The sequence below is a fragment of the Aspergillus brunneoviolaceus genome (assembly GCF_003184695.1).
Source record: "Aspergillus brunneoviolaceus CBS 621.78 unplaced genomic scaffold BO95scaffold_10, whole genome shotgun sequence".
Taxonomy (NCBI): Eukaryota; Fungi; Ascomycota; class Eurotiomycetes; order Eurotiales; family Aspergillaceae; genus Aspergillus; species Aspergillus brunneoviolaceus.
The window spans coordinates 402811-415448 of NW_020290740.1; the positions used below are offsets into that span (position 1 = coordinate 402811).

Genomic DNA, 12638 nt, shown 5'->3' on the forward strand with positions numbered 1-12638 from the left:
CCACCGCTAGAACGTGCTGAACGAGTCTGATATTGATGGTTCTCGATGCATATAGCATGATAATGCAACCCCTTCGCCGTTCATGCATATTTAAGCCCATCGGTTCTCCTCCCTCCCCCCCTTTTCCGGGTAGGATCATCTGTCTCTCTACAGCCTCGAGGACTTTTTTTTGTCAAGACATTCTCGATATGGCAGACTTTGACGCTTCTCGCGAGCCCGACATGGCCGCCAAGCACGAGTTCCCTGAGATGAGCCACAGCGAGAAGGAGGCTTTCGACAAACTCCTTCGCCCCGATGATAGTTACACCCAAGCGGGTGTCTACTGGGCCGATCTTCCTCTCGGCCAGCGGATCAAATTCGTCCGCTCCGTGGACTCCAAGGAGAGTAGCCGTCAGTGGTCGGCTCTCTGGCAGCAGTTCAAGGCCGATCCTTTGTCGCCGCTGATGAACTACTTTCGTGACACCGTCATTCCAGGTGCTGGTATAGGTCTGGAAGGGTAAGTCCATCCTGGTTGGCACTCTATACAAGAAGACGTTGGTCTGATGTGTCATAGTTATGTTTTACTCTCCATCGGAAATATCTCCACCTTGTTTGGCAAGTCCTTCGAATCCTGTTGGGGCAAATACGAGATCTGCTCCAAGAACTGGATCTCCGCTATATCCTATCTTGAGATCGTCGGTATTATCATCGGACAGGTGTTGGTCGGTATTATTGGCGATTGGATCGGCCGTCGTTGGGGTCTGCTACAAGATGCCTGGATTATGATTCTAGGCTTGGTCATGCTGGTTTGCGCTTGGGGTACCACACAGAACGGTTGGGTCATCTGCTATGCGTGGTCTTTGTTCATCTACGGCATCGGTGTTGGTGAGTATCTGCCTCCTTGCCTTCTTGGTCCCAATGATACGATGACTGACTGGCTGTCTGATAGGTGGCGAGTACCCGATGACTGTCACAAGTAGTATGGAGAATGCCGTCGGCTCTGGCAAGCTCTCTACTCGGGAGGATCGTCTTCACCGCGGTGCCAAAGTGATCTCATGCTTCTCGATGCAAGGTTGGGGTCAGGTTCTCAACCAGGCCTTCCTCATGATCCTGCTTCTGATCTTCAACGCCGGCAGCGGCGAGGAGCCCATCAACCAGACCGCCACCCAGTGGACCTACCGCATCTCCTTCGTGATCCCGCTAGTTGGCACTCTCTGGCTTCTCTATTACCGTGCCTACCACATGAAGGCCGCCAGCAAGCAGCTCGCAGCCACCAAGAAGGCGGCCAAGGTGTCCGTGACTGGCTACGACAGCGAGTCCCTCCGCTTGACCTTCAAGCACTTCACTCCGCGTGTCCTTGCCACAGCTGGTGGCTGGTTCGCCAACGACGTCTTCTTCTACGGCGCCAAGCTTTTCTCCAGCGACTTCATTGCAGTCATCAGCCCGAAGTCGAAATCGATCTTCACCACGTGGCAATGGAGTTTTATCGACGTTGTCGTCACTTTGGCTGGTTATTACTTCGCCATCGCCTTCGTCGACAACAAGCTCTACGGCCGTAAATGGATGCAGATCTGGGGCTTCTTGCTCTGTTTCATCATGTTCGTGGTGCCTGCGTTCCACTACGACTACTACACGGAGGCCGCACACATCCACTCGTTCCAGACGATGTACTTCCTGTCCAGTTTCTTCAACCAGTTCGGGCCCAACTGCGTGACCTTCCTCGTGGCCGGTGAGGTCTTCCCCACCCCGATCCGGGCGACCGCGCACGGCATCTCCGCTGCGACGGGCAAGCTCGGCGCGCTGCTGGCGGCCATCCTCTTCAACTACATCGACACCCAGACCAAGTTCTACTTCGTCCCCTGGTGGGGACTGCTGGGTATGGCCCTGACGTACCTATTCCTACCCGACACCACCGGCCTCGACCTCAAGGAGCAGGAGCGCCGCTGGATCTACATCCGGGAGGGCCGCGAGCACGAGTACCACGGCGTGGCCGTGCACCCGAAGCATCTGTCGGTGTGGGAGCGCTTCCGGGGCGCCAGCAAGTATTACAACCCGGAGCTGGACTACCAGCAGCGCATCCGCGAGTACCGCGCCGAGTGGGAGACCAGGATGGCGCGCCTGAGCGAGGAGACCAAGCGGGAGGATGATGCGGATGCCTTCATTGAGGACGAGTTACTGGGCGGCTCCGTGCACGACTACTTCTACCGCACGAGCTCGTTGAGCACGGCGCACAGCGTTGAGAAGGTTGACGCAGCGGAGGCGAAGTAACCTGTGTTTGAGTTCGATGCGGGCAGCGTGATCGCACTCAGCTGAAACGCAAATCGGCGAGATCCAAGATTATACCCCCCTCCCTCCTGGTTTGTTGAAGCAAGGAGGAATCTTACCTGTGTTATAATAATGTCTTTTATGGTTTTTGACATCCTGTTTGGGTTAGTTGATTTTGGGACAAAAATTGGGGCTGTTTACGTATATTAGTTTAATGCAGAAAGAACATCACTATGCTTTCCTTTCTTAAAGGGATGTGTCAAAGCACTGCTTGTTCTGACCCACCGGACCTGTCTAATTCTGCCAGTGGGGATAACCAGATCACAAAACAGCCTCGCAGACATCCCGCGCAGGGAAATGGAGGCCCGATACCCCACTTAAACATCCGGTACATCTTTATTTGGAAGTAGTTATGCATTTCCAACACAGTCATCGATTTGTTCTATCGATACACTGTTTGGATATCATGCCCTTACGAGGCTAGCGCTTCGCAACTCCATGAGGACCTGACGAAGGGTGACGAATGCTGGTTGACTTCAACTAAGCAGTTTGGCCGGGCTCTTCTTCTGAGGGGGGAGTCAGCGGGTTCTCCCACCCACCTTTCCGAAACACGCGCGTTTTCCTACCGAACTCCTATACAAAGCATGTATACCCGCGGCTTTGCCCGATCAACCCAACTGATTATCTTTTTCTATTGGGATAGATGATAGATATTTAGACTCAAGAAGAATAGCTACGCTTTGATGCACTGTATAGAATTCGATATAACCTCAGGTATGAGACGTTTACAAGGTATTCGAAGAGGGCCTCGCCTCCCCGCTCGCTTGGCAAGGTGCCTCGGGAGGGGGGGGGGGGGGGGGGGGGGGGGGGGCCCAAAAAAAAAAAAAAAAAAAAAAAAAAAAAAAAAAAAGACGGAGGTTTCAATGACTGCCTGGCGTGCTCGGGGAAATGCTTGTTTTGCTTGACTTACTTGCTCGCTCAGTTGAAAGAGTGTAACCAAGTATATCAACTACAGGGGCCAGAACGAGCAGGCTAGCTGAAAACTCCCCAAGGACTCATGTAAGCATCATCTTGGGATGTGGGGGAAGAAGCTTAAGGAGGCCGGATCCGGAAAGGTTCCATGGTAGCTGAGCTTAGGGGGGTGTCACGGGTGTGTAGAGGAACTTCCGTTGTTTCTCTTGCGTGGGCCACTCGCTTGCTGGTATCGCCCTTGACCTCACATGGCCGGGTTATAGTACCGACTCTTTACTACAGTTGACCGCCGGCGGGTAGGGCTGGCGAAAGACACCCGGCGACTTGCTGAGACCTTTTGAAGCAGTGATAGTAATAGTTAATACCCTATCTTTTCTCATTCTCTATGATTTGTCTACAAATATCAAACACGACCTTGATTACACCTAGCGTAGCAGAAAACACTTCAGACTGTAGCAGGGGGCTAAATGGGAAAGAGGGGTACGGGTACCTTTCAAGAACAACTCTCTTGCTAAGGTATCAAGTTTCCACCTGCCCTTTTAGCCCCAAGTCCCTCTGCTCTCGCCGTCAGAAATGGTATATCAACAATCAGATCCCCGGCAATCATGTTTCACTGCGACACCGCAAACTCCGCTCGTAACTTCTATTCGCTGTTCACGTGACACAAGGCTCAGAGATTCCGAACTGAGATCTTGTGGTTGTTGCTGCTGATTGGGCGAGTTCACTCGGATCGACGGCCGGATCCTGATGCTGCTGCTGTGACAGGTCGCAGGCCGAATCCCGGACAACCAAACAATTAAGTTCCAGTCTCGCGTGGCTGCCCGGCCCGACCGAAAGTATAACATGGCATCATCATGTCATGCTATCTATACTCTATCAACTTTCTCAAGCGGCACGAAAAGAGGATGAGCTTGAAAGAAGGACACTACAGTCACCAGGAAAAATAAACACAAAAATATGATCTCCGATAGGGGGAATCGAACCCCCGGCTGCCGTGTGAGAGACGGCGATGTTAGCCACTACACCATATCGGATGCTGTGTGAAAGTGTACCACATAGTATCGTCATCACATATTGATCAAAGATGAGCTTGAAAGAAGGAAAGACACAAAAAGATGACCTCCGATAGGGGGAATCGAACCCCCGGCTGCCGTGTGAGAGACGGCGATGTTAGCCACTACACCATATCGGATGTTGTATGAAAGTGCGGCCACTTAATGATTACAGACACCAGAAAAAATAAGACACCCAATGCGTAGGATAACTAGTTCTTATCATGGTTTTTTTGACACTGGGCGCTTGAAGAACCTGCTGCACGTGCCCTACCTAGCTCCTTTCCTGGACAGGAAGCTCTATTCAATTGCCCTGCGAATTCTTGACCCGATCTGTTCAGTCCAAGTGTTTTATCTGCGGACGATCCATATTTTACTGATTTTGATGGGGCGGAACGGTTTCAATTTTTTCCTTTCTTATTTTCGATAGTATACATATGTTTGGCGCATTCGCAGGTTGCACTCGTAGAAAACGGCTATAGCCATCTATGGTCTTGCCGAATCCCTTTCTTCCGGACTTTGATTCAATGACCGGATATCATGGTCCCCTCTTTGAAAAAAGATCACCGTAGAGCTCTCTTCAGTTCCAAGCATAATGCGATTATGTCTGATCTATTTTCATATATACGTAGATGCCTGTCTGTATTATATATATGCAAATGCGTATTCTAGACATCATCAAACACCACTAAACACCTTTTATGCAGAAGCTTCCTCAATCCCTTTAACAATACCACCAAACCACCGACTCACCCCTTGAACGGTGCAAACCTCGACATAGCCCGCAACCGCTTCCCGTACACCATAAACAGGAACGGCACCGGGATTGCCGCCGCCGCCACACCCCCTAGGATCGACATGGCCGGGCCCACGCCCAGATTATGGAACATGGGCTGCGAGAAGAGCGGGAACGCCGCCGCGAGCACACTCCGCAGGAACGTGTTGGACGCCGTGGCGGACGCGGCATAAGGCCCGTACGTGTCGACCAGAAAGTTGATGCACTGGCCGAATATGATGCAGAACCCGCAGCCAAACATGCCCGCCGCCACGCAGGGCAGCGCCCAGTGGTACTTCGGTGCGGCGGTCCAGCCAAACCAGAACAGGCCCGCCGCAAACAAGAACCCGCCGACGGCCATGGGCATGAGGCGAGCCTCGGGCACGGGCTTGCCGCCGCCTTCGTCGAATTTGCGGATGTAGTAGGGTTGGCCGACGAGGATGACGAAAGAGGACGACAGGAGGACGCCGACGAAGAGGGCGATGAACGGGAGGGTGGCGACGACGGGCTTCCACTGGCGGAGTTCGTCGAAGACGATGGGGAAGACTTCGAGGGTGAGGTAGAGGAGGGCGTAGGTGAAGGAGGCATACAGGGCAATCACGGTGACCATGGGCTCGGTGACGAGCATTACCAAGGGCCGGGAGAAGTGCTTCGTCACGATGCTGTGGGCGTCGATTTTCATATGCTCGTGGGGGTGGTAGAGGTCCGCATTGCCGGTTTCCTTGCGTAGGCGCACGGCCTTCTTGTGCAGGAGCACGGGGCCGTACATCTCAGGCAAACAGAGGAAGGTGACGGCGAATACGAAGAACACAAAGATCGCTTCGATATATTCGGTCCAGCGCCAGCCGAGAGAAGGGTTCGACACCAATGCCGCCCCAATGATGGGTCCCATAGTGGGTCCGCCAACGACGCAGATGGCATACGAGGTCGAGGCGATCCCCCGCGCTTTCATGTGAAAAATATCCCCGAGGGCGGCGGAGACGTTGCTGACGGGAGCAGACCCAAACAGCCCAGCGAAGTACCGCGTGATGAGCACGGAAGCAGTAGTCTTGCTGGTCGCGGTGCCGATGCTAAATAGACCCATGCAGAATACCGCTGGGAGCATCGACCAACGACGACCCCAGATCTCTGAGATCGGCGCCCAGCACAGCGGACCGAAGGCGAATCCGAGACTATCCTCCGTCAATTGGACTGTTTTTAGATGCTAGAGAGTGAATCTTACATGTACAGCGACGTGGCCAGGATGCTGACCTCTTTACTGATCCCAAGGTATTCAATTAGGTCCGTTTGCGCAGGGGAGATGATACTCGATCCCAAACTGGCACTTAGGGCCAGCATCCCTAATTGGAAGGTGATCCAGCATTTATACGCCGTCGAGAAGTTTTGTGGATTTTCAGGGTCATTTTCCTCCCATCGCACCAGATTAGGATCGGGCGAGGGTACGGGCTTAGCGGCCTTTTCGACATCATTAGATGGCGGTGTCGACGAGACCGTTGTTCCAGGCACTACCGTCATGCTGCCTGAAGAATCTGGGTATGCAGCAAATTCACCACTTCCCCTCGCATTCTAGAAGACGCAAGCCTTCGATCTTTATTGGGATTGCCACCGGGTCTCGGCACCGCGAGTGACCGAGGCGACCCTCTTAGTGTCGGAGGTCCGACTCGGATAGTCCGATGAGCCAATCATAACGTCACAACAGGGGTAGAATTAGTCAACGCGAGTCAGAAAGAGCGCTGCTGACGACTAGAGAAGGTCTGTGCTGAATTCTCCAATTATCCTGGTGTACGGAGTATTGCGTCGGCGGTTGCCGATATCACTGACTCATGGGCGGAAGAATCTTCTTTCGCTGGTGATAGCCTCGATCCTGTTGTTCCAGCTCTATCCAGGAACAGGTGCGCACCCAAGCCGAAGGCAATAAGACCATATCTCTGGCTACACAGCTTCCACGGACCTGATCTCTCTATCGGTTGATGTGTTGCTCCTCTTTTTCTCGGCATCAACCCGGCTCGACCCGCCCAACTGCCAATCACCCGGTTTCAGTGTCAGAGATTGCGGAGCGGGAGCTTGGCAGATACTGCTTATCCCAACGCGCATAGAAAGAGCTATTGCATGTTAGATCTTTGAGGAGTAGCGCTTGATGTGGGAAGTGTCAATAGAAAGATAGCCCCTCGAAGCGCGAAAGAAGTTGCAAGTCAGTATTGCGGGGAACTGTAGTCTTGAACCTAAAATTCTGGACTTCCTGCTTGGCGACACCATCACCTCGGGACGGATACCTTCGCTCGCACCGCATACCGCTGTCTGCACTTCAGTTCACTCTGCATCCCGTTCACAGTTGCCGTCATGTCATGTGTATGTATTGGACAACTGTGCCGTTCGCGGTAGCCCCTCGCGAGCACTACTCGACGAAACACAGACTGCAAGATCGAGTCGGTGCACTGAGATATCTGTTGCATCGCTAAAAATCGCATCCAAGTGCGGGCGAAAGATCGCATCTCCCTGCGGGGTGTCAAACCACAAGACACTTTTGACTTTTTCGGTTGCGTCGCTCCAGCTCATTAGATTCAAGGCGCCTGCTACCATCCGGGCTTTCTCCAAGAACCATTGGTAGTGAGCGGGGTGAGTTCCGGCAGAAGCGACCATCCCAATTGCTACGAACCAAACATCAAGGGAGGAATGGATGTGGGGCATCAGATCGAGGAGCTTGAGATGCTGCACAAATCGCATGACCATCGTGTTCAAGATGACTGCGTGTGAGTAGTATGTTGGACCATGGATGATGAACATGTAGATGATGGTGGCGTAGCGGATGCATTCGGTTATAGAGGATGGTATTGATGGCGGTGTTGGAGAATTTGGTCGCGCAGAGTCTAAGGGGGCCGAAAGAAGTAGTCGGTGGATGACAAAACATGTCAGGTCGTGGAGATGGGTCGGTGGGAAGGGTATACGGCGCGCACGCTGAAAGACGTTGCGGAGACGGATGAAGACGTTCCGAACCGAGTACTCAAGATCGTCCTTAACGATGTGGACAAAATCGACTACTCCGTCCTCAAGGAGGTCCGTCGAGGAAGCGTATTGGTATTCAGGAGTTGAGGGAATGCCATCTCCGATGCCGACATCGTCCTGCGTTTCGAATTGGGGGTGGCCTATGACAAGCATCGATACCCTGGCGGCATACGTCAGAAAGCTTTTGCTGGGGGACAAGTCGACTTACCAACTGATCATCCGAGCAGTCAAAGGGCTGGTCTGTCTTACTGAATTGATGCCGCCTCTCAGCGTGACCAACTTCTTGACCCCGCGGACATGCATCCCGGCAATGTCGACATTCCCCTTGCCAAACTGGTGCCGCGGTGATCAGCACTGCGTCAAAGTGTAAAATCTCAGAACTTACTTCAATAGCCGCCAAGGTGATAACGGAGTTCATCGTCCCATCCTGAACAGCCAGGGACTGGTCGTCAATCTTGCGGCGTAGTAGCGACACCGAGTCAGTCATGAGGATTTCCGAGGCCTGGAAGCCCTTCTGAGCGAGCAGCTCTTCGTCCAGACACGCTGTCTGCAGAGAGACATGAAACAAAGCCGGATCGCCCAGAGCCAGCGGCCACCATGAAATAAGAAACGGATTGGTCGTTGCATTCAAGTCCAGCGGATAGTACTGAAAGGCAATTTTGTGCAGGACTGGCAGGTAAGTCGAATTGCCTGGTACAAGCTAGGTGAAAGCAATACGTACAACTATGGATCAGACGTTGAACGCGTTCCCGGGGCAATCGCGTTTGGGGGTAGGAGTCGAAAGGGTCGAGACCGGGGAACCTGTAGCTGGTCAAAGCAGTTGAGTAGTTGGGGGCTATCGTCGATCCGCTATCCTCCGGTGCTGTCAAAGGTTGATTTGCGTAGACGCACGGAACGTTGCGCTTGATACAGCGCGAGCAGCGCGGAGTGCGGAGATCGCAGCTATGTTTGTACTTGTAACAGGCGGTACAGGAGCGACGAAGTGTTCGCGACATTGTGGTGTTATGCAGTGTGGACTAGATGTGTTTCTCTCGAGATTGTGCCACGGAAGAGAAGAGTGTTGGTGGAGATGAAGAACCGATCTAGACTGTGTAAGGGAAAGGGTCGCCAAGCGGATGCCGAGGGATGCTGCCTGCGCTTCAGGAAGATCTGGAGGAAAAGAACACCCGACTTCGTCAACTGAGAATCTCTTCCTCATGGGCCATGGAATATCCAAGTAGTAGCGCCAATGTCATTCAAGTGGTTTGTAAGGATTGGAAATGATAAACAGCAGCCAGAGATGAAACTGTGGAGTGTGAAGTGATTGAAGAGGGAATCAATGGCCATTGAAGCTATTCGAGTCTAACCCGGAAGAGACTAGAGCCCGAATGTGTTTTCGGGGTCTAGTCCCAATCGGGTCATGTATACAAAATGCCAGAGCATTTCATCGCATGATGATGAATTAATGCAGCCACTCTCCTTTTCTCATGTTTCAGTCCGTTCGTATAAAGCAGTACAATGACCACTCGTCTCGATAATTCCCTTAATTACTTTCCTCATCCAACATCACTATGGCTGAGTTCGTCAACATCACCACAGCGCACCTCGCGCAGCCGCCAACATGGCCCAACCCAGCATACTCCTCCTTCCTATCGGGCTGGTCCACCTGGCAGTATATCGTGACATTTCTACTGGGAGTAGTAGTTTACGATCAAGGTTACAATACCCCCTTCAATTACCAGCCAGTCACTGACTCCGCACGAATAGTCATGTACATCAAGCGAAAGGGCTCTATCGCCGGTCCGACATTCAAGATCCCCCTCATGGGCCCGTTCCTCCAAGCCATCCATCCCAAGTTCGATGAATACCTCGCTCAATGGGCGAGTGGACCATTAAGCTGCGTCTCCGTCTTCCACAAGTGCGTTCCACCACATCGATCTCTTACCACCCCCTCCTGATCTCCCTACAGATTCGTCGTCCTCGCCTCCGACCGCGACCTCGCGCACAAAGTCTTCAAATCCCCCACCTACGCAGAACCGTGCCTCGTCCCCATCGCCAAAGACATCCTCGGCCACAAAGCCTGGGTCTTCCTGCAGGGCAAAGCGCACGCCGAGTACCGCCGGGGCTTGGCGCCGCTGTTCACCAACAAAGCCATGGAGACCTACCTCCCAGCCCAGGAAAAGGTCCTAGCGGACTACTTCGACCGATTCGTGGCGGCCAGCGCGGCCAACGACTACCAATCAATCCCCTTCATGACCCTCTTCCGCGAGATCAACTGCGCGCTCTCGTGCCGCACCTTCTTCGGGGACTACATCTCGCCGGACGCCATCCAAAAGATCGCGGATGACTTCTACCTGGCGACGGCGGCGCTGGAGCTGGTCAACATCCCGCTGTCGATGTACGTGCCCTTCACGAAGCCGTGGTGGGGCAAGCGGACGGCGGACGCGGTGCACGCCGAGTTCGCGCGGTGCGCGGCGGCCTGCAAGGCGAACATGGCGCGCGGGGCGCCGCCGACCTGCATCGTGGACCACTGGGTGCGGCACATGATGGAGTCGAGCCGGTACCGCGCACGGCTGGCGGCGGGCGAGGCCGTGCCGGACGAGGAGAAGCCCAAGAACCTGATCCGCGAGTTCACGGACCAGGAGATCAGCGAGACGCTGTTCACCTTCCTGTTCGCCTCGCAGGACGCCTCCAGCAGCGCGACGACCTGGATCTTCCAGATCCTGGCCCAGCGGCCGGACGTGCTGGCGCGCGTGCGCGCGGAGAACCTGGCTGCCCGCGGCGGCGACCGCTCCCGCGCCTTCGACCTGCCCATGCTGGAGTCGCTGACCTACACCAGCGCGGTCATCAAGGAGCTGCTCCGCCACCGTCCGCCGGTCATCTTCGTGCCCTACCTCGCGACCCGCGACTTCCCCATCACGCCGGAGTATACCGCGCCCAAGGGGGCGATGGTGATCCCCTCGTGCTGGCCGGCGCTGCATGACCCTGAGGCGTATCCGAGCCCCGAGGTGTTCGACCCGGACCGCTGGATCACGGGGGACGCCGAGTCGAAAACGAAGAACTGGCTGGTGTTCGGGGCGGGGGCGCACGATTGCCTGGCCCGCAAGTACGTGCCGCTGTCGATGGCGGGGATGATTGGGAAGGCGGCGCTGGAGCTGGACTGGACGCATCATGCGACGGCCCGGTCGGAGGAGATCCGGGTGTTTGCCACGTTGTTTCCGATGGTGAGTTTCCTTGACGTCGTGTTGATACGTGGGACTGAAACTGACATGAGATAGGACGAGTGCCCGCTGGTATTCAGGAAGCGTCCTTAGCTTCAACAGTCTTGCAAAACAAGATCGACTCGATGCAGGCCATCGAGCTAACCACGCATGTACAGTACATATAACACATAATATCTCCCAATACGAGATAGCATGGGACCCTCCAGCGCTGGCAACCATAGATAAAACAACCAGTAATCAGCACATCACCCGTTGCTCTACCCCGTCTTATCCTGTGTGACCAAATCCATAATCATGCCAATCACACACAGTAACTCAGAATCCTATCCCCTCTCCAATAGACCACCAGACAGCTAAACAGGAACCCAGTACCGCCACCTCCCCGCATTTCCATCCCCATTAGCCTCCCCAAGCCCATCATCCCCCTCCCAATCCCCCTCCCCCTCCCCCATCCCACCACCAGAACCACCACCCCCCATCTCCCAAACCATCCCCCTTTCCAACACCACGGCCCCTCCACCACGCACTCTCCTCCCATCCCCGCCCAACCCAACACCTAAACTCCCAGGACCACCCCCACCCCCACCCCCACCCCGCCGCCGCTTATAAGCCCGACACAAAAAGCTCCGATCCCAGCTCCGGTCCCCCTCCCACGGCCGCTTCCGGCTGCGCACCCGGTAGTCCGAGACGCGAGCGAAGTAGGAGCTATCCGGGGTAATGAGGGGGGGATTGATGGTGAGGGTGAAGAGGGGGTTGATTTGGTTTCTGGGAGGATGGTCGTGGGTCTGAGTTGGGGCTGGGGTTGAGTTATTGTGTATCTGGTTGTGGTGGTTGTTATGTCGCTGGTGGTGATGTTGATGGTGGGGTAGGCGGGGTGGGGAGGGGGTTGTATTGCTGCTGATGCTGGTGCTGCTGCTGGTGGAAGATCCCGTTGTGCTGCGATGGTGAATCGCGAGCTGGCTCTGCAGATAGGGAGATGGAGATGGAAACATGTTGGGATGATTCTGATGCTCGTGTCTTTTGAGCGGAGGGTCGTTGTGGGGGTGGGGGTGGGCGTTGTGCATGGCTGTGGGTGCGCAACCAATGCTGCTGCCCACAAGTCGATGCCCGTGGCTGTGGCTCGTCACCCTGCAAGGATGCAATCCCCTTCCGCGGTAGGGGGCGTGGGCATCCTCACGCCCACCACCCGATAATATGGCCAGAATGCTCCAGAGCGATAATCCCCGCTGCAGACCCTCGCGGAGGGTGGCGTGTTCGTAGCGGCGCCGCGCGAGTCGGGTGCTTTCATAGTAGGTCTTGTGGCGCTCGGATTGGAGGAGGATCGGGGGTTCGATGGGTTGCGGAGGAGAAGGAGTGCTGCATGTTGGACTGGCAATTGGGAAAGACATT

General features: G+C 54.7%; 5 protein-coding genes and 2 non-coding genes across 7 annotated transcripts; 2 read left to right on the top strand and 5 right to left on the bottom strand.

The window, feature by feature from the left end:
• Window positions 1-188: 188 nt before the first annotated feature.
• Window positions 189-2247, top strand: BO95DRAFT_460341 (MFS phosphate transporter; the record flags this gene model as incomplete). The annotated part of the gene is made up of 3 exons (XM_025588726.1): window positions 189-496; window positions 554-864; window positions 929-2247. 3 exons carry the CDS (start codon window positions 189-191, stop codon window positions 2245-2247), a joined length of 1938 nt encoding a protein of 645 aa, XP_025445836.1.
• Window positions 2248-4178: 1931 nt separating this feature from the next.
• On the bottom strand, window positions 4179-4250 carry BO95DRAFT_t60. Its single transcript has one exon. It is a non-coding gene; the product is annotated as a tRNA-Glu (tRNA).
• An 86-nt stretch (window positions 4251-4336) lies between these two features.
• On the bottom strand, window positions 4337-4408 carry BO95DRAFT_t59. The gene has a single exon. It is a non-coding gene; the product is annotated as a tRNA-Glu (tRNA).
• Window positions 4409-5017: 609 nt separating this feature from the next.
• Window positions 5018-6558, bottom strand: BO95DRAFT_354927 (MFS transporter; the record flags this gene model as incomplete). Its single annotated transcript, XM_025582231.1, has 2 exons — window positions 5018-6215; window positions 6266-6558. 2 exons carry the CDS (start codon window positions 6556-6558, stop codon window positions 5018-5020), a joined length of 1491 nt encoding a protein of 496 aa, XP_025445837.1.
• An 828-nt stretch (window positions 6559-7386) lies between these two features.
• Window positions 7387-9041, bottom strand: BO95DRAFT_355140 (Zn(II)2Cys6 transcription factor; the record flags this gene model as incomplete). The annotated part of the gene is made up of 4 exons (XM_025582235.1): window positions 7387-8206; window positions 8255-8379; window positions 8432-8715; window positions 8768-9041. The coding sequence occupies 4 exons, from the start codon at window positions 9039-9041 to the stop codon at window positions 7387-7389; spliced, it is 1503 nt and encodes a 500-aa protein (XP_025445838.1).
• Window positions 9042-9565: 524 nt separating this feature from the next.
• Window positions 9566-11675, top strand: BO95DRAFT_406653 (cytochrome P450 61). The gene is made up of 4 exons (XM_025584043.1): window positions 9566-9741; window positions 9793-9943; window positions 9995-11249; window positions 11304-11675. Exons 1-4 carry the CDS (start codon window positions 9597-9599, stop codon window positions 11337-11339), a joined length of 1587 nt encoding a protein of 528 aa, XP_025445839.1. The 5' UTR covers window positions 9566-9596; the 3' UTR covers window positions 11340-11675.
• BO95DRAFT_460345 (uncharacterized protein) lies at window positions 11603-12637 on the bottom strand (the record flags this gene model as incomplete). The annotated part of the gene is made up of 1 exon (XM_025588727.1): window positions 11603-12637. One exon carries the CDS (start codon window positions 12635-12637, stop codon window positions 11603-11605), a length of 1035 nt encoding a protein of 344 aa, XP_025445840.1.
• Between the last annotated feature and the right edge of the window lies 1 nt (window position 12638).

Excerpts from the sequence above, each read along its gene's own strand:
- BO95DRAFT_406653 (XM_025584043.1), top strand. The coding sequence starts at position 9,597 with ATGGCTGAGTTCGTCAACATCACCACAGCGCACCTCGCGCAGCCGCCA. Across the intron at positions 9,742-9,792 it reads AGTAGTAGTTTACGATCAAG|TCATGTACATCAAGCGAAAG; the intron begins GTTACAATACCC and ends CCGCACGAATAG. Across the intron at positions 11,250-11,303 it reads TTGCCACGTTGTTTCCGATG|GACGAGTGCCCGCTGGTATT; the intron begins GTGAGTTTCCTT and ends GACATGAGATAG.